We start from the raw sequence: 20,654 nt of genomic DNA, 5'->3' as shown, positions 1-20,654 counted from the left end.
CTGGTCTGAAGACAGAGCCAGCAGAATATCATCCCAGTCAATTAAAAGCTCCAACATACCATCAGTAGCATTTATTTTTAACATATTGGCTACTCATTACTATGTCAATTAATTCCATAAAGAAGTTACCTTTTTAAAATTTTATTTATTTGAAAGGAGGAGAGAGCACAATATGGGATCTTCTGTCTGCTGGTTCACTTCCTCAATGCCCAAAACAGTTGGTCAGGGCAGGCCAAAGTCAGGAGCCAGGACCTCCATCTGGTCTACAATGTGGTGACAATGGGTGACAGTGACCTAAGCACCTGAGCTGTCATCAGCTGCCTCGCAGGGTGGGCGTTGGCAGAGCTGGATCAGAAGCAAAGGTGGAGGTCTTGATCCTTAGGAAACTGGATAGGTGCTGCAGGAGTCCCAAGCAGCAGCCTGACCTACTGTGTTATAACACCTGCCCCCATAAGTTCTTCTAAATATAACAATTTTCTTGTCATATGACATGATCTTCTCATTTTTTCCAAAGTTGAGGTTGTCTTATTGTTTTGTGTATTTGTAAATGTAATACAGAAAGAAGTAATGCCCACAGATAAACAAGAAAAAATGGCTTTTAACCTGCGCCTCCCATCTCCAGCAACTTCTGTGATCACCAGAGATGTTTTTCACTGTTTTTTATCCATCATCCACTGGCAGACAGTTGGGATGCTTCTGTATCGTGGCTATTGGGAATATACTCCAGTGGACGTGGTACAGCAGAAGTATTCACAGGGTGGTGGTACCATACACTTTAGGTGTTGAGTCATGTAATTTATTTTTAATCTCTTAGGGAACCTCTGTGCTATTTTCCATAATTGTGGTGTTGGTCTGCACTCCCACCAACAGTGCTAGGGTTTCCTTTTCTCCACAGCCTCCCAGGTTGCACATCAGCAGACAGCCAGAATCCGGAGCAGAGCTGAGAGTTGAACCTAGGTACCTGACACAGGATATGGGCGTCCTGAGTGGCATCTCCACAGCTGTGCAAAATACCCCCCCCCAAACTCATCTTTTTAATGTAAATTTTTAAAATGTGATAATAAATCCTACTTCTGTAAAAAAAAAAAAAGAAGAAGAAGTGTGTGTGTGTTGTGGTAAGGATTTTAACTACTCTCTCATTGAAACACAAACTTCACAGCCGTAGGGTCTTTGTGCAGCCATAGCCAGGCAGCATATTCTATCCAGGATGGCAAATTGTAACCTTTAGGTGAATCACAGAGGAGAAAACAGATCCCCTTGCGTGATTTGTACAGGGAGAAACAGAATGTGAGATGTCATATCAACTGAGCAGAATGACCTAGTCATGTCAGATGTGAACGCAGCAGCAAACGAGCCTGCTTGTGTGATGATGAAGGCTGAGCGCTGCTGGGTGCGTGTCTGACGCCCATCATCTATGGCTCTCTACTCTCCCTGCATCCTGTTTTTCCTCCCTAACAGTATTGATGCTCCTTGGTTCACAATAAGTCCATCATAAGGTGAAAATGCTCGAGTCACCAGACTTGCCTGAGCACACCCACATTTGCCCTCCCTCTGAAATGACATCAATAAAACCTGACTTCACGAGTCCCTCACGTCACGGCAAGCTCCCCCACATGCCTCCAAGGCCAGCAGATTTCCTGACAGATGACCAGGTGAAGATCCAGCACCCACACAAGACAGCCAACGGATGTGGAACTTAACTTTGGGGGGTGTGGCTGGGTGTGGTCTGCCAAAAGACTTCCACTGGAGCTCTGCTGGCTTGGTGAAAGCTGTGCTTCCTGTCCCCTATGCGGGAACCAGAAGCATTGGTGTGGCTGGACAGAAGGAAAGGACAACCCCAATTCCATCTCCTCTTGCCTTACAATCTCACCCAGACCTGCCCTTCGTGCTGCATATTGTTCCCCCTCCCCACGTCCCCTAAGCCAAGCTGAAGCATGGAGCAGGAGAGCAGGTAGAGGGGAGGTGACCTGGCCTCCCCTACGCCTGGCCTGGCCCAGCCCAGCCAGCAGGTGTAAGCCCAGCAGCCGGAGTTGGGCCCACAGGATGCTGTGGGCCTCCACCCTCCCAGCAAACCCCACCACAAACACTCCTCTCATAACTTCATCCCCACCCAACCACAGCAACCTCCACGAAACCTACTGTGAGAGGTTCAGAACTCTTCTCTGTGGTTCATGCCTTCTGCCCTGGTTTTGCCTCATCCGGACATTTCTCTGCCTCTTGTCTGTTTTCTGTCGGGCTCTGGATGCAGCCCTAGTTCCAGCAGGAGCCTTGCCAAGCACAGAAGTTGTTCCCAGAAAATCTATCTGAAGTGGCATCAGAAAGCTAAGGCCCAGGGTCCTGCATGTGGTACAGCAGGGTAAGCTGCCACCAGAAGCACGTGCACCCCACGTGAGCGCTGGTGCAAGTCCTGGCTACTGCTCTGCTTCTGATTCAACTTCCTGCTAATGTGTCTGAGAAAGCAGTGGAAATTAGCCCAAGTGCTTGAACCCCTGGATCCACATAGGAGACCCAGATGGAGTTTTGGCTCCTAACTTGGGGTTGAGTGAGTCCCAACCATTGTTTCCATTTAGGGAGTGAACCAGTGAACCAGAGATGAAACACTTTCTCTCTCTCTCTCTCTCTCTCTCTCTCTCTCTCTCTCTCTCTCTCTCTCTTTCTCTCTCTCTTTAACTCTGCCTTCTAAATAAACAAATAGATCTCTAGTGAGGAAAAAAATGCTGAAGGCAGGAGAAGTAGGTGCCTAGCCACATCTGTGCTGGGAGCTGGTCTTCAGGTTTGGAAGTGCCTGCTGAACTTTAAAAAGGACTTGCCTTGAAAGGCAGGGAACTGATAGGAGAGACTTGGCCTAGGAGATGACTCTAATCTGCCCTGTCTCTGTTGGTGGCGCCTTTGTCCTCCCCGCAGTGAGACCCACACGTGTCACGCGTGTCCCTGGGAACCCCAAGCCTGCGGGTCTGGGAAACAGGGTTCCCATGGGGCTGTGCCATCAGTGCGCTGTGCTCTGGGAGGACACCAGGAAACGGTGACTCAGGTTTCCCTAGGAGAGATAGTGACGCAGAGAGGAGGTTTCCCAAGAGGCGGCAGAGGAAGTCTGCTGTGTCCCCGGCGTGGAAAGCCTGAGCCCTTTCTTTCTTTCCCTTTGACTGGGTGTAGATTCGGATCGGGGCTGCAGCCCACGCAGGGCCGGCAGGGGATCACGATGTGAAAACAAGTTGCCCACTTCCTTCAGGCAGAAACAAGGCTGGGGGTTGGGGGTGGGCGAGAGTCAGGATGAAAGGCAGGGGTGGTGTCCCAGCCCCCATCTCCCTTTGAACAGGCCTAGGGCAGAGGGGGCACACCTGCAGGCTGCCTCCCACCTGGGTGGGGGAGGGGTAGAGGACTCCAGCCCGGTTCCCAGACCCTGTGTCCTTCCGTTCATCTAAGGCGCTCACCAAGGCACATTCAGGCTTGTTTCAGAGGAGGGGATAGAGGGTCTTGGTGCTTCCAGAGCTGGTGTAAGGTCACACAGCTGGGAGAGAGCTGGGCCTGCTGTCTGGCTGCTCAGACATGAGCTTCAATGACTTTGACAGTATAATTTTTTAAAGTCTTAACTCACGAATATATTTCTGATTTGTAGATAGCTGAGTCCAGTGTTTTACTATAACAAGGAACCTTTCAAAATTGTTTCTTTCTTCTAAAACTTCTAATGATTTTTTTTCCCTCTCTCACAACAAAAACCGTATATAATTGTTGCAAATGCTTACATAATGTAGAACTGTACAAAAGCAAACATGGAAATTTCCCCCTCAGTAACTGCCGTGAACAGCTGGGAGTAAATCCTTAAAGCTGTTTTTAGTACATACACAAACAAAACTACCCAGAGGCCTGAGCATATTATTAGAGAATAAAAGATCAAACTCGCCAAGCATTGAAATGTTCTATGCTTTATATCTTATATATTGTAACTATGTTACATTCTGGATTGCAAACTTTAACTTTTCTGTTTGAAAAAGTGCATGCAGAAAAATCTGGAAGAACTAGAAGCTCGCAAATACTGATTTTACATGCTTCTGTGATGTTTTGTATTTTAATGTGAAATAGAATCTCTTTTTATATTTAGACATGGAAGTGGACATACAGCTCCATGACCTTTTGCAAACCAAGCATACTTTATGTAACAATCTCACAGATGGAGGAGCAAAGCATGTGACAACTTTCCCCCCACTCCACACTGCCCTGACCACGTGACTTTTCCAAGAGTCCCTGCACCCGGGAGAGCCACCTCCTGGCCTCTGACAGCTTGGCCTGTCTCCCTGATTTCCTCTGTACTTGGATTCTGGCAGTGAATCAGTGCTATGTTAAAATGAGAATTAGAGGATGGGCATTTGGCCATTTAGAGTTGAGACTGCGTGGAACATCATATCCCCATGTGAGCCAAGTGCCTGGCTTTAACTATTGATTTCAATTCCAGTTTCCTGCTTGTGCACAACCTGGGAGGCAACAGATGATGGCTCAAGTCCATGGATCCCTGCCACCCACGTGCGCGATCTGGATTGAGAGTCAAACTCCGGGATTTGGCTTTGTCCAGCCCTTGCTGTTACTGAGATATGAGGCAGCAGACCGGAGCCACCTGTCTCTGTCTGCCTTTCAAATAATTTTTAAAAAGTCAGAAAAAAGTGGAAAAAAAGTGAGAAAAAGTATAATAATGTATACAGATGTTGCCAGAATACTGGCATGTGCAATGATGGTCATTTGACCTCAGTATACATGAATGTAGCTCTTAACCCAGTGACTCATGCAGGCTGCATCATCATTTATGTGATGGGTGGCCCCTTTTGATGGACATGGGGTTGCTTCCAGTTTTTGGCTAATAAGCAGCACTCCATGGAACATTTTCATGCATAGTTCTTTATGAATATCACTTATTGATGGGCTCCTTTAGGAAAAATACCTTTGAGTAGAATTGTTCATTAGAAAAATAAATTATAGCCCCCCCCCCATTTTTTTCATAATAGCTCTCCAGAAAGTAGTAAAAGCTCAGTTTCTCCTTTAAAACCAAAGTCAGATATGGAATGTAGACCTACATCCTTACTGCAACCCTTGCTGCTGGTAGCAGAGGCTGATCTGGTTCCCTCCCCCAACTCCTTGGGTAGTAGGGGGACCGCAACAGGTGTCTACGGCACAGAAAATAGGCCCCGGAACACAAGCCACCCGTGCCCGCAACCCAGCCCCATGCAAACTTGTAAACAAGCAAATGCAGATGCAAAGACAGCAGCAGGGACAGTCAGGTGTCACAGCCTGAGCCGTGGATCGGGCCTTGAGGCCTGTGCTGGCTTCCGCTGCGGCCTGGGTGTGAGGGACTGCGAGGACCTTTGTCTCTGCATTTGCACAGGGTGGAGTGGCTCGGAGTGGTTTTAATAAAGAAACCTGGGGAAGGCTGGGCCAGCCCACTGGATTTTTGTCATTCCCACCCTTAAGAGCCAGTTCCTGGCCTTCAGGGCGGATTGTTAGCAAGCACTTCTACTTCTCTTGAGCCATCTGTGCCCTTCTAGAAGCCATCCATCACACCCAGGTGCCAGGAGCTGGCCACACTGCCCATTTCCTGTTGTCTGTCTTAGGTCACATTCTGTGGTCTGCAGAGGCCTCTGGACACAACTGTTTTGCAAGGACCCTGCTCTGAGCTGGCCAGGAAGAGTGGCAGGGGCTTAATTCTCCCTGACTTGCCTGGAACACAGTGCCCCCAGAGGAACACAGCCTCAGGCTGCCGATACCCCAGCTGAGTGCTGAGCAGAGACTTAGGGACACATGGCCCTTCTGTCCACCCCCTCCTCCCAAACACGGTCCAGGCCTGTATTTGCTTCTGTTTTTCTTCACTTATTACAGTGGCTGAGAGGTGATAAGGAAACAAATAGGTAGAGAGCCCCATGGCATTGACTTTCTCTTTGGTGCAAAGCAGCTAGAGTCCTTGTTGCTCGGCCAGGATTGGCCCCAGACACACAGTGCCACCAGGGAGAAACCCAAAGAGAATGCTCACTCTTTGTCCTTGCTCTGTTCCCTGAGCACCAACGTCTTGACTGTGCTTGGGTTTTCATGCTTGTGATGTCACGAAAACAAGGCGAAGTTATAATCCAGAACTTTATTTTTGCAGCTAGGAGCACTTTCACTGAGAGAACAGAAAATGTGAGGCCGACAAGTCATGACAGGGCAGGAGCGACATCAAAAAACGTCCCAAGGGGAGAGAAACTGAACTCCTGTCCCCCCAATCCCAGCATGTTCCTGGATGCAGAGGGCAGAGCAGCTGGGAGGGGGACAATCTCGTGAACATAGTCAGTCCCAGCCTGGCCCAAGTCCCCTTTGGATCAGAGGAACCAATGTCACACCCTCTCTGGGCCACGCAACAGGCAAAGATGGCAGCGGGACAGTAACCCACCAAGGTCCGAGCTTAGCCCAGGGAGGGGACAGGAGGCAGTCACGGTGTCTTCGGGGGCATTTCTGACTCTGTTCTCCAGCAGCCTCCGGAAAGGGCCCTGTGGGGGCTCTGTGGGTCTCCTCCCTCAGCTTCCCCAAGTCTAAGTGAAACCTTGCTGGCCTTCTGGAGGTCGGCAGACAGAATCGGCAGCAGTTACAAGCAGGTAGGGGCCCGCAGCTGGTGCATGACAGCACCATGGCTGAATGTGTCCCTTCCTGGTTTCCATTCTTGTCTTTTTATAGATCAGTATTCAGTATTCTTTTGTAGCAGGATTCTCTGCTCATTTGTAAAACCTGAAAACAATAGCAAATCGTGAAATTGCTTATTTTTGGTGCACACAACATTGAATTTTCTGTAAGACAGAAGTACGGCCCTTTGAGGATATGGGGCTCTCCTAAGTAGCCTGGGGCCCAGGCTGTGTTTTTAAGGGCTGTCTTTGTCCTTTTTTAATTAAAAAAGCTTGTAAAAAAGTAACCTGAAGAACTCTAGCTTCAACCTCTAGCTTTGAACAATGTTACTTCCTGCTGGGCTTTCTAAGAGGACTAAATGCACACAAGGGGCCCACAGAAACTGCCTGCTGAATAGTTTTCTAAGGACTGCTCCAGGCCAGGTGCACCTAGCTTTGCCCTACCTGGACTGTGAGAGCAACAGCATAGTGGTTTTCAGTTTTTCTTTCTTTCTTATTTTATTTAATTAATTAATTTATTTTTTGGTGCCACAAACCCCTTTGTTGAAATGATGACTTACAGGTGAATGCAAACCCAGACAAAAGACAAGAGCATTGCTGCTTGGGATGGAGAGAGCCAAAGGGAAGATGGCTGAGAGGCTCCTCATCAGTACTCCGGCCCCCTCCCCTATGTTTCCTGACTCTGAGAAGCCCCAGGTTCAATTCCAGATGGGCCTACTGTGGAGCTGGGATCCCCTTTGCCTTTCAGCTGTGTCCTTCTCCCTGTCCCCCCAAATACTTCTGCACAAAGAGTGTTGATCGGATGGATCAAATGTAATGAGTGGGGACACAGACACGGGTACAGGTGCAGCCAGAGCCCTGGGAGGCCATCAGCTTTTCGTTGGCCTTGACCTGAGCGTACCCAGCTCATTAACTGCTGTGCTGTGAGATGCAGCCTGTGCGTTTGCCAGCTCCTGGGACCCAGGTCGGCGGGGAGGTGGGACAGAGATAGCCCAGTTGCTAGTGCAGAAGGCTGGCCTTGGAGTTACTCCACCTGCCTCTCCTCTGATCTAAACGACCCTCCCCCAGCTCATGCAGGATCAGGCAAATGGTGACAGCTCAGGGGGACCCTCCACGGTGTTCTCTATCTGCACGGGGTTCACTGCTGTCCTCTGGAAAGCTCACTTGCTCAGAGTGAAATATCGTGCATGTAAAACACGCTTCAATGGTTAGCAGGCCTGTCCGTCTGGGAAGGTTGCATTTTCTTGCACTCTGTAACACATCCCTCATACAGTTCTTGATTTTTGAAGGTGACATCTGACTTACTGCAGGCTGCTTGCTGCAGTTGCGGGCTGGGACTAGCAGTAGAGGCTCAGCACCCAAAACTCACGGGGCAGCCTCACAGTGTTCCCCAGAGCCCCACACTTACTGTTTCATGAAGTGCAGCTGGGCTCTCCTCTGCAGGCCTGCAATAGGAAAGCAAGGGCAGGCAGTCAGCAGGGGCTGTGGGCCCCAGGGGTCAAGGCCCAGAGAAGGAGCAGGAGAGGGAGGAGAAAGGCGCAGCCAACACCCCTGGTCTCTTCCCCGGTGCCAGACACTGCCCTAACCACTTCTCATGTCTTAATTTCCTATATGCTCACCGTGAACCTGTGAGTCAGACAGGACTATAATCTCTGTGTTATAAATGGGGTAACTGAGGCACCGGGGGCTGGTGTGGATCACTGAGTTGCTCATCCCAGGTCACGCAACTCCAAAGTGAAGAAGTCAGTGTGAAAACACAGCTCGTCTCCTCCAGACTGTGTGTCTGTAAACTTGCTCTCTTGTTCTTCCCAGAAGGTCAGGAATGAGAGTGGAGGGACCAGTATTGTGGCATAGCTGCATCAACTGGCTGCTCTACTTCCAATCAAGTCTAGTGGAGTTCCTGGCCCCTAGCCTGGGCCTGGCTTGCTCCTGGCAGTTGTGGCCATCTGGGGAGTAAACCAGTAGGTGGACGATCTCTCTAGCTCTCTTCCCTCCCTGCCTGTCTTTCTCCTCCTCTCTGTGTCACTCTGCCTTTTGAACAAATAATTTTTTTTTTCTTAAAGAAATGGGAGGCCAGACCAGATGGGCAGTCTCAGACATGCTCACAGGGAGAGCAAAGTCGGCTGCTGGGGTGTAGGGAGGAAATACAAGCGGATCCACTGACACTTTCCTCTCACCCTTGGCAATGTTCTCATCTTTGGAATCCATTCAAGAAGTCCATGATACGTTGAACAAATACGGCTAAGTGCAGTGCAGTATCCACAAGTTTTTAAATGTTTTCCTGCTGATGTCCTTGATCAGAAAGCTTAGAGCCCACCAAACTTAAATGGGCTCTTCACAAGAGAGGTAGACTCCCTGGTGCGGGGTGATCGTGGGTGCACACACAGGTGCATTTCTCTGGGGACCAAGTTCCCAACTGCCAGCAGCAATTCTAAGAGGGCCGGTGACCTGTATGAGTTAGCAGTCACCGATTCCTGCTGCCTCTCCAGAGGCATGGAGAGGACACCCAACTCTTGCTCCAGGTGGTACAAAGCCAGGAGAGGAGTCGGGGTGGTAGCGGGGCCTGGCTCCTGGCCTTGTCTTTATCACAAACCCAGTGCCATTCAGACCGTGATGGAAAGGAGATCTGAGTGACCAAGTGCAGCAGCAGCCGTTCCTGGTTCCCCACAGCTCAAGAGCAGGATTTCTAGCTTCCCGGGATGGATGCTCCACAGCCCCTCCCCAGCTGTACCTCAGCCCCTGCAATCACTCCTGGGCTCTGGGCTGTGGTGCCCACTGCTCACGTTGAGTTTTTACCTTCTATTGTGTATGTGCTATTTGTTGGGCTCTCTGGGTAGGACTTTACAAAGAGCAGCCTGGGAGGCAGCGGAGGCTCAGTGAGGCAGTATTGGATGTAACCGGATTGTCTGCCTCCAGACAAGAGGAGAGCAGGTCCCTGTGAGCCATGAGTCACCTTGGGAACCAATGTAGTTGTTTAAGTTTTTCTTTTTTTTTTTTCCCCCTACGACAAATTCTGAGCAGACTCCCAGCTGCTCTGCTTCCTTAGAGAACAAAGTGTCCCAGGGACACATCCAACGCCAAACAGGGCACTAAGAGGTGACAACTTACAATGCCGGTGGAGGGCCACACTCAGGGACAGCAGCAGCAGCAGGACGCCGGCCACCAGCAGGCCGAGGATGAGGGGACCACAGGGCAAACCTGGAAGAGAATCACATGACATGTTCTTGACCTTGAACGTGAGCCATGCAGCAAAATTCTAGCAGGGACCTGGAAGGCCCACTGCCAGGGAGTGCCACCATTTGCATCCTCAGGGTCCTAAGAGATCCCTTCCCCCTCCTTGGATGCTAAAATCCTTGGAGCCCGAGTCCCTTTTATAAAAGGCATGGCGTTGGCATCTATTGTACACACAGCTTCCTGTGCGTTTCCTCTCTACGTTAGACTTTCTACCTAATAGAATGCCGATGCTTGTCAATAGATGCAAGGCTATTCAGGGAATAATGACAAGAGTGATGTCTGTTCCCGATTGGGACAGATGCAACCATGGGAGGCCTCCTGCATCGTACATGGAGGCAACATGGCACATTTGGCTCCAAGTGCTTTCCGTCTGAAGGAGGTGGACCCCACTTGTAAGGGAGGACCAACCCCACTGCCTTCCATCGTGTTTGCCTCACACATCACAGAGTTCACTGGACTTCAAAAATTCCATGTAATACACCCATAGTGTTTGAACCTTGACTAAATTCAGAAGCAATTTAAGCTCCAAGGAGGTAAACAATATTCATGCCTGGGAATAGGGATTTTTATTATTCATTTTTTTAATTTCCCAAGAAATAGCCAAATATACTTTCATTATGAGAGATTTTAATATATGATTAGGGGGTCCAATGCCCTTTGTGCTCCTTCCAGAAGTAACACTGCTGTTATCTACAACCTTTCTCTCTGTAGTTACATAGATACAAACTCTATGGATGCATAGATGTTTTTAACTCAGTGAATTGCTCTACATCTGCTTTTTATCCCATGCAACCGAGTCACATATTCTTTCTTCCCAAAAGTGTTGCATCGGACACAACACACACTGCTTGGATTATTTAGTCATTGGTGAACATTTTGGTTGTTCCTTGTGTTATACAAATAACTGCTGAGAACATTGAGGTATGTGTCTTACACAGGTGCCTCCCTGAGGCTCATACTGAACATGGAATTACAAAACCTTAGACTTTGCCCATGTATTCCTTAATTTGAAAGGGATTTCCATGAACAGTTCACGATACACATTTTTTTGTGTGACTTTCTGAAGAGCCCTTGTATTTTTTGCACCCCCATAAACATATCTTTCCATTCTATTCTCCAGAAATTTATAAACGTATTCTGGCACTTTATCACGCAAGCTCCTCTGTCCTCATCTTGCTGTTCCCAGAGACTCTGCTATCCCGGAGTTCTTTGCCTCTGCGGCAGCTCCCCGCATGACTACTGACTGCCTATTGGGTGCCTCGCCTCAGATGCTTTCTGGGACTCAGGATCCTTAATATACCCGCAACCCAAGCCCCAGGCAGCCCTAGTGGGGCCGTCTGTGGTTTCTTTTCTGGGTGGTAGTAGATGGTACTCTGTCATCGGGAACTTTTGCGAGGGCTGCGATCAGTATTTTTCCAGAAACATGTGGGCTGATGAGGGGTCAAGGAAAGTGTGTGTGTGTGTGTGTGTGTGTGTGTGTATACCTGTGCAAGTGTATGCATCTGTGTGGGTGCATGTGCATGTGCCAACTCTGGCTGAGATGCCTGGTGCTGTAGCTCCCAAAGGCAAGCTTGTGGATTCATGAACAAATAGATATGAAGTCCCTAGTCTGTGAGAGCACTTCAATTGGTTATCAAAACCAGAGCAATTCAATGTGCTGGTCATTGTACATGTTTTCCTTGCTTCACAGTTTTGTTGAAATGTAACTTACACATCATAGAGTCCACCTGATTAGAATGCCCCACTTGGGGTGGACGTGTGGTTTAGTAGCTAAGGCACCATTAAAGACTCCAATGTCCAACCTCAGAGTGCCTGTGTTTGAGGGCTGGCTCCAGCTTCTCCTTCTAGCTTCCTGCCAGCCCTCAGGCATTTGGAGAACGTTTGTCTTTCAACTAAATGAACATAAATTTAAAAAGGCACATTAGTGATTAGTGCATGAAAGGGGTTGTGCAAGCATCACCAAATCTGACTATAGACCATGTCCACCCTTCCCTACGCAAATAACCCCTGTATATGTTAGGAGTCACTCCCCACTCCCGTCCCCATTCCTCTAGGCTCTGGCAACCACGACTACCACAGCTATGAATGTTTGTGTGTGAATGTTGGGCGACCGTGGTGTCCACTAACCCTGCTCTTGTGAGGAGTTGCAAGTCTCTTACCCCCTAGACCACAAACAGCCAGCCTGCTCCGTGGCTCTTCTGGCCCCAGCTCGGGTTGCAGAAATAGGCTATGGGGCCAACACTTGGCAAATGCTAGTGGAAGGAAGGAAGAGTGGGTGGGGAGGCAGGGGGAAGGTGTTTGTCTTGCACCTGGGGGAACAGGGGAACAAGAGAACTCACCCTTCTGGATCACTGGCTTGGGGATCCGGCACACTCTCTTCTTGGGAGTGGACTTCTTGGTGGGCTGAGCAGTGGTGGGAAGCATGTCAACTACAGAGAGAAAGCAGAACGCAGCCCTCAGTCAGGTGAGCAGCAGCAGACTCAGAGACCAACCCAGAACGGTGCATCTTACAGCCAGGCACTGCTGACTTTACAGCTGCACTGCTTGAAAGTCACAGAGTGGGAGAATTTCTGATCTTCCTCAGCTCTCTGATGTGACCTAAGGATGGGGTCAGCTTGATGTTCCACTGAAAGAACATCTTGGGAGCCAGCAGCCCTGACCAGAGCCCATCTGCCCAATTAGCCACTTACAGTGTGACTGGGGCTAATCATCACACTTGGCCTTTGCTTCCCTACCTGCTGAAATAAAGATGACTTCCCCCTCATTCCCAGGATGTGTGTGTGAGAATTAAATGGGATAGTGTGTCCAGCAAAGTGTGCAATAAGCGTAGCTCCCTCTGGCTGAAGATGCCCCCACAAGCTGAAGCCACTCTGATCCCAAGCCCTCAGCCAACCTTGCAACCCCTCAGCAGGTGGAAGAAGATCCCAGAGAGGAGGTGGGTACCCTTTATGCCTACAAAAGACCATACCAACTGCCTTTATGAGAAATCTTGTAAAAGGGAGCTAAGAGGGACTTTGAGTTCCAGAGACAGTGAAGAACTGACTGCCGGGGCCCTGAAATGTAGGCACTAAGCTGAGACCCCTGCCTTTCTCCTGGCTCCTGGGTGGGCCACTCCTCTCTCTCCGGCTAACTTTGGGTTCTACACTGGGCAATGGGAGGATGGGATGTCTTCCCAGAGCAGAGGAAGACATGTGCACATGTGGAGAGCCAGCTGAGGGCTGAGTGCTGCAGAGCCCGGCCTCTGTGAGGGGGAGAGAGAGCTCTTCCCTGAGAGGATTTTCTGCAGAATTATGGATAAGGACAGGACCTGGGGCAGTGACTGGTATGAACTTCCACAAGAAGGGGTGGGCAACACAAGGATTGTTTTAGGCCTGGCCTCTTCCACGTACATGTGGACCCTTGGGACCTTACCTCTCTGAGCACCACCTGCTGTGCCTGCTTTGTGACATTTCTAGAAAGCACTGAAAAACTGCAATGACTCCTGAGGAGGCCTGGCCTCGGAGAACTGAGATAACTTGCCCCAAGCGAGATGGCTGTTGAACAGCAGAGTCAGATTCTGAACCAAAAAACTTGGGTTTCTAGAAGCGATGCTGTTGTGAAGTCACACTGCCTGGGGGACAGATGTTTTCTGCCAGGAAGTGAAACACTGGATCAACCAGGGCCCTGGGTCAGTACAGTCCTAGGATAATGACAGCAGGTGGCAAGCAGCCCTGGGAACCAGGAGTCTGGCCCTTTGCTGAACTTGGGGTCCCTCTTGGGGATTGGGGGATCACCTCTATTAGTCCCCCTGCCCTATCCCAGTCAGAAATCTTCCTTTTCACTTTTTTTCTTACTCAAGGACCCAGGGGGTCTTTCAGTTGGGTGGGAGGTAAGTCTGGAGGGACACCAGTTTACAAACTCGCAATGCCTTGGCAGGGTGCAGAGGCCTGGGTCTGATGGGGGAGGCAAGAAGGGCTTGTTTTGTTTAATTTCTTCTTGTCCAGAGCCAGCCCCACTGGATTCCTGACACCCCAGGTTAATCTCTTCATCTCTGCTCTGCTTTAAAGGGACGGGGGTTCTGAGTCCATGCTGTGTCCATGGGACCTGAAAAAGGCCCTGTCTTTTCTCCAAACCCCTTCCTGTGCCATCTGTGTGTCCTCCCCTTAACACTCAGTGACCTGCAGTGGGCAATTGGTATGGCAACAAGAACCCCAAGTGGGATGCCTGCATTGTTTCTCTGAGCACAATTCTGAGATCGAGTCCTGGCTCCACTTTTGATCCCAGTTTCCTGCTAATGTATACCCCAAGCAGATGACAGCTCCAATATTTGGGTTTCTGCCACCCCATGGTAGATCTACATTGAGATGCAGGCTTCTGTCTTCAGCCTGGTTCAGCTCTGGTTGTGCGCATTTGGGGAACAAACCAGTAGATGGATATTTATATTCTCTCTCTCAAATGGAAAATAAAGAAATCAACATTTTAAATGCAGGGACCTTCTGGCTAGACTAGTGGGTTCTGGCTCTGAATACCCCACCCTCAGAGGAGAAAGAATTGGAACGCTGCCCCATCTGGGGGTGCTGCGTACATGTGGGGTTTGGAAACATGGACACCAGGAAGGAGTGGGTGGTGGTGCAGATGGAAGAGATGGTGCTATGCAGTTGAAAAAAACCAGCTGTGTGCATATTACCATCCACTGTTCTCAGACCCCAAGTTCACAGGTGTGACAAGAGCAAGAATGCAAACCGAAATCCCAAAGCATGAATCAGTACAAATAGCACGCGCTCTCTCTGCTTCTTGTCAGGACCCAGTCCCACCTGCCACCTTCCAGCATAAGGCCCAGGCTGATGACACACCTGGCTCTGGATTTTTCTTCCTACCAGTGCTGAAGCACCTCTGCTTGCTGAGTGGCCTAATTCCTGGGGAGCAGAGAGAGAGGCCTGCAGGCAGCTGGCCCGGGCTGGACGGTAAACCAGGCAAGGGGCTATAGCCAGCCGGGGGACCTGTGAGTTCCCTGCCATTGCTAGCATGACCCATGACACCGCAAACAACTGGCTCTCAGTCCAAGAAGGCGAGATCAGTACACCAGTAATGACCTCCATGTGGATCACACATTGAAATGTAGAAAATGTATTGCACAAATTCATTTCACTTGCTCCTTTCCTCCTTTCTTAGAACATAGCTACTAGGACATTGAAGATTATATCTATGGCTAGCGCCCTGATGCAAAGAAAACCAAGGCCCTCCCTGAACCTCAGGGCAGAGGTTGGGCTTGAGCTCCAGGCCCTTTCCCTGCATGCACACTCTAGAGATTTCTGAAACCACTGTCAGGTGGGGGGCTCCGCCCAAGGCAGCCGTGACCTCCAGTGGCCCTGATGCGACCCAAGGGCCAGCACTACCTTTGCTCATCTCTAGCTTGAACTCTCCTCCAATAACCATCCCCCCTTTCTGTTTTTTTACCTCCTCTGAGTCTCTTCTAAAATAGGAATCATCATACACCATCTACTCTGGTGGGCAGCAGTTTTAGTGAGATAAACATGCAAAACCACCTGCAGGCAATCTCACACACCTCTTTGGATACAATTGACAGCAGTGCTAAAGGTCAAGGCAGCAGCGTGGGGCTTGCTGGGAGCAGGGCAGGAGCTGTCACAGAGTAAGAGCTCAACTCTCACTGCATCCTCAGGCCCGATTCTTACCCACGGTCAGCTGAGTCCCCTTCCCGAAGGTCAGCCTGGGAGACCCGACGGTCATGCAGAAGTAGATGCCACTGTCCACAGGCTTCACGCTTGTGAGATTGAGGATACACCGGTCCATCTTCCACCACACAGTTAGCTTATCCGGTTCTATCCCTGTGCCAAGAATAACCCCTTTCTGGGGATTCCAGGAGGCCAGGAACTCAAGGTGACTGTCCTCGCTTGGGGCCTGCCGCTGTCTCAGCCAGTGGATGGGCATGTTGGACGAGTGGCACTGCATCGTCACCATTCCGTGGGTCTGAACCATGCTGGCACTGGGGCTCTGCTGGAGGACTGTGCTGCTGTGGACAACTGTGGGGATGCAGAAAGACAGAGCATCAGCACAGTGGCCTGGCCACACTTACAGACTCTCGAAGCCTCGCTGAATCAAGCACCCAGGGAGAAACCATGCCGGAGCACACCCAGTGACCAGGTCCAGGGATGGTGCCAAACCCAGATGCTGGCTCCTGGATTCAGGGCTCCTGTCCCTCTCATCTGCCAGGAGATCAAAGGCAACGGCTTTATCAACCAGACAGGAGAGACGGCTGTCATTTGCTGATTACAGAGATTACTTCAACCACATCTCACACTGGCTTAAGAATCAAAAAATTAAATTTTATCTTATTTTTGATATTATATCAGAGATGCAAAGATACAAACAGATGGAACAGAATTTCCATCTGCTGGTTTGCTTCCTAAACGCTGATACTAGCTGGGGCTGGGCCAGACGGAGAGCTGGGAACTGCTTCTGGGTCTCCTAAAGGAGTGTCAGGGTCCTAAGCACTTGGATCCTCTCCTGCTGCTTTCCCAGGTACATTCGTAAGGAGCTGGCTCAGAAAGGAGCAGTCAGGACTTGAACTGGTGCTCTGATATGAGACGCCAGTGTCATAAGCAGAGATTTAATCTGCTACCCCACCAGATTAAGATTGGCATCTTAATCACCAGGCCAAACACCTACCCCTGGCATCAGGATTTTTAAAATAATATATGTATTTATTTATTTATTTATTTATTTATTTATTTATTTATTTATTTATTTATAGGCAAAGTGAGAGAGAGAAAGAGAGAAGAGAGATTAAAGAAACAGCTTCTGTTGGTCCAGTCCCCAAATGATCGCAAAAATTCAAGGCTGAGCCAAGCCAATGTCAGGAGGTGGAATTCCATCTAGATCTCTGCTTTGGGTGGCAAGGGTCCAAGTACCAAGCCATCGCCCACTGCCTTCCAAGGCGCATTAGCAGGGAGCTGTACTGGAAGCAGAGCAGCTGGGACTCAAACAGGTACTCTGATCTGGGATTTGGGTGTTCCGGGTTCTAGCCAACTTAACACACTGCAACACTAGAGCTTGGCTTCAGGGTCTTTGTCCCCACTACATTGTAAGGCAACTGAGGTATCTAATCACTTGTTAGAATTTCACCTTCAGATAGTGAGAGGCCCAGGATTGAAATGTGTGCATTTAAAGCTTGAAGCCAAAGCTGGTTGCCTTTTACCTTGCCCAGGACCACACTGTGTAAAGATTTTCCATAGCTGTATGATGCTAACGGAGGCCCAGGCAAACAGGGAGATGGCCCATTTGGTCACCCTTATAGAGGACCCACCACCATTCCCGGACCAAGAATAGAAGGAGCTCACCATCCCCTGGTGGACACAATCACACTTCATCACTCTTCAGCCCAGTGATCAGTCACTGGACCCCATTCCCCAGGGATGGGAAATACATGTTAACTTTTGAAGGAAAGCACCTGGAAGACAGGCACTTGTTGGCGGAGAACTAGAGGAGGGCTGGCAGACTGGCCTTGAACACAGCCTCTGCCTAGTACCAGCTGTGGGACCTCACGCAGGTCACCGAGCCTCCACCTTGGTGTAGAGGATTAGAAAGACAGAAATGGGAGGTAAGTGTTGTGCTACAGTGGTGGGTTCTCCTGCTGCCTGGAATGCCGGCATCTGCTAGGATCACCAGTTCGAGGCCCAGCTGCTCCACTTCCTATCCAGCTCTCTGTTAATGTCCTTGGGAAAGCAGCAGAGGATGGCCCGAGTGCTTGGGCCCCTGCACCCACATGGGAGACTCAGATGGAGTTTCAGGCTCCTGGCTTTGATCTGGCCCAAAATGAACCAGAAGATGGAAACTCTCTCCTCTTGCATGCTCTGTCTCTTTCTTCCCCTTCCCTCTCCTTATGCCTATGTCTATCTCTAGCTCTATTTCTATCTTTGTAACTGCCTTTCAAATAAAGCAAATCTTGTGCCATTGTTGCAGTGTAGTGTGTAAAACTGCGCCATGAGAGGCCAGCATCCCACAGTGTGCCAATTCGTATTCCAGGACACCACTTTTGATCCAACATCTGCTTGGGAAAAGTGGCAGAGAATGGCTCAAGTGATTGAACCACTGCCACCAACATGGGAGAGCTGGATGAAGCCTCTTGTTTCTGGCTTTAGTCTTGGCTGCTGTGGCCATCTGAACCAGCAGATGAAAGATCTCCCTGTCTTTCTCCCTTTCTCTCTGTAACTCTGACTTTCAAAATAAATTAATACATGCATCTTCGATCAACACATAAACCCTTTAAAAAGACAGAAAGATGTCTAAGACATTACTTTTCAACTGTAAAGTCCTCTCTCAATTCAGTACTGTTCCTGGAAGTAAACAAAATCTTAGAAATGAAGCCAAACTGGTCTCCTTCATGGCCAAGGTCAGGGCTACCGAGACTCCGACAAACCCCATCGGACCCGGGAGCAGAGACCCTGCAGACCAAGACAGGAACCACAAAGCAGAAAGGACATAGACCTGGGTAGGCAGAGGAGGGCTGTGTGTGTGAGAGAGAGAAACAGAGAGACAGAGAGACACAGAGAGAGAGAGACAGAGAGGGCATGCCCAGGAGGAGCTGGCTACCCGAATTAGGAGCTTGTGTTCACAATCCTACCTGGCTCCCTAGTCCCCACTGCTTCCTGATGGAACAAATTTGAACTTGATCCCTCTCCAACACCACTCTAAACTTTCGCTTGCATGGAGAATAAAATGCAGCAAAGCCCCAACTGGTTGCTGGGCCTTCTCTCTGTTCCCCCAAATACCAACCTTACTTTTCCATGGAGCCAAGCTTTTCCATTTTGAGGGTCCCCGCCTCCTCAGGGGAGTTAAGAATGGTTGTCACTACTAAGTGCTGAGCTGCTCCAGGCCACAGCACATACCTCATCTCACTTGGTCCTCACTAAGCCTGTAGGACAGAAGCCATCTCGCACTCATTGGATGCACTACGAGGCAAAAGCTCAGGGAGGGAAAGTAAGTACTCAAGTTTATATGGCCTCTGTGCATGGAGCTTCACGGCCAGTCATGGGACCTTCGAACTTGAGCCTTGAGCCCCTAAGGTGATGCATCAGGAGCTCTCTGAGACACTGAGATTACAGGCTCAAAAGCACACAGCAAGTAGCAAATACCCTGATGCCCTGAACCCTCCAGAGAGGAGGCCAGAGTGACTCCACGGAGCATCATCCCAGCAATAACCCCACTGAGCCGCTCTGTTCTGAGTGTCTTGCTGTTTCCAGAAGGCCCTATGTGAGGTGGAGTAGCTTCAAGTGGCCTACACCTGTTTCTATTGATGAGCTTGGTAAGCTCACCAGGTCAGAGCCAGGAGCTGCAATTTGGGGCTTTGGGGTTGAGGGGACATAACAGCAAAGCAACCGCAGGTTAGTGGGCAGCTTAGGGTGCTATGGGCGGAGGGGGTTCTTCCAAAAGGTAGTCAGAAGGACACCCTGGACTCTTGCCTCAATACGCAAGTTCAATGTTCTACTCTTAAGGCATGTGTCATGGGAACCACTCTACACAGATGCTCCTACTGTGGGGACCGTGGTTGTATCAGTGAGTCAAAGAAGAGATGGGTTGCCAGTGCTGTCTGGGACCTGGTGGCAGTCGTGCCTGCCAGCTTATGTTAACCAAACTCCCCCCCCCCCAAATGAGACTTGTGCCCACACACGACACTTAGCCAGAAGCGTTCGGCAAGAGGACCAGACTGGGTGCTGGCACCTTCCTGGAGTCAATTCCTTGTGCGGATCTTGGGCCTTTGGGGTCTTCCTTCTCTTATCTGTTTTCCTCTCTCCTGCTCCCTCTCTCTGCATCGGCGGCCCTAGCCTCTGGCTCCACAGATCCTGGGTTACTGAGGTCGGGGGCCCTCAGGTCCCTCGCCCGTCTTGCTAGCACTGACCTTCGCTTCTCCCGGCGGGTGTCAAACACAGGGCCCTGCACCGCCCGGTCTCCCTGTCTTACCTAGAAGCTGCGCGACCAGGAGGAGACAGAGCCACGGCTGCATCCTGGCGCTCCGGAGACACCTGGTCCCCACTGGGCTCCGGGGAGACAGCCGGGGGTGAGGTGGGCGGGTACCCGGTACCCGGGCTGAGCCAGGGACTGGGCTGACAGGGTAGTGGAGCCAGGCGGACATGGGGCGGGCAGGGGGGCGGGAATCTGGGTTGTGGAGCTCGAGGTCCCCGCCCTCACCCTCTCTCTTTTGCGTTTCAGAAGAACAGTTCGGACCTTCTGCTTTCCGGGAAGGAGGTGGTGCCGCAGACTTGCACCCAGCAGGTGCACGCGGCTCGATTGCTTCCTGCCCTCGGAGGTATTCGGGAAAGGGAGGTGGCCGCAAGTGACAACTGAGGCTAAGGATGTTGAAGGTCCCACAGGAGTGCGGGTGGATCCTGACCCTGCCTCCGGACGGTTTTTTTTTTTTTTTTTTTTAGTCATTAGCCAGTCCTGCTCTGTGGTGTTCTGCACCCCCTTTCCCCGGCTTGCCTGCTGGGTTACCTCAGCCCCTGTTGGAGCGGCTTGAGCCAACAAAGAGAGTTGGCAAGGAAGCAGGTTCAAGAGCTGGGAGTAGTAACCTTGGAGGTTTAACAGTCTGTGGGGCAGAGGGAGCTGGGGCAGGACTGTGACATGAGACCCCAGGGAGGTGGTGAATATCAACAAGGATGAAGACTGTGTAGCCAGTCCTGTGGCCACATTGCCAGCCCCAAGCTTATCCCAGAGGGCGAAGTATGACACTCCAGGGCTAAAGCAGACAGTAGGGGGTGGGGTGGGTAAGGGTATCCACTACCCAAGTCA

The 20,654-nt window shown here is 50.3% G+C and overlaps 1 protein-coding gene across 1 annotated transcript; it reads right to left on the bottom strand.

Moving 5' to 3' along the window:
• Window positions 1-6,096: 6,096 nt before the first annotated feature.
• On the bottom strand, window positions 6,097-20,023 carry CD8B (CD8 subunit beta). The gene is made up of 6 exons (XM_004590733.2): window positions 19,827-20,023; window positions 15,542-15,889; window positions 12,209-12,298; window positions 9,744-9,833; window positions 8,044-8,080; window positions 6,097-6,741 (listed from the first exon to the last, which is right to left on the bottom strand). Exons 1-6 carry the CDS (start codon window positions 19,996-19,998, stop codon window positions 6,729-6,731), a joined length of 750 nt encoding a protein of 249 aa, XP_004590790.2. The 5' UTR covers window positions 19,999-20,023; the 3' UTR covers window positions 6,097-6,728.
• Between the last annotated feature and the right edge of the window lie 631 nt (window positions 20,024-20,654).

This window comes from Ochotona princeps, chromosome 8 (genome assembly GCF_030435755.1).
Source record: "Ochotona princeps isolate mOchPri1 chromosome 8, mOchPri1.hap1, whole genome shotgun sequence".
In the NCBI taxonomy this organism is placed as follows: Eukaryota; Metazoa; Chordata; class Mammalia; order Lagomorpha; family Ochotonidae; genus Ochotona; species Ochotona princeps.
This window is presented reverse-complemented; position numbering and strand designations above follow the sequence as displayed.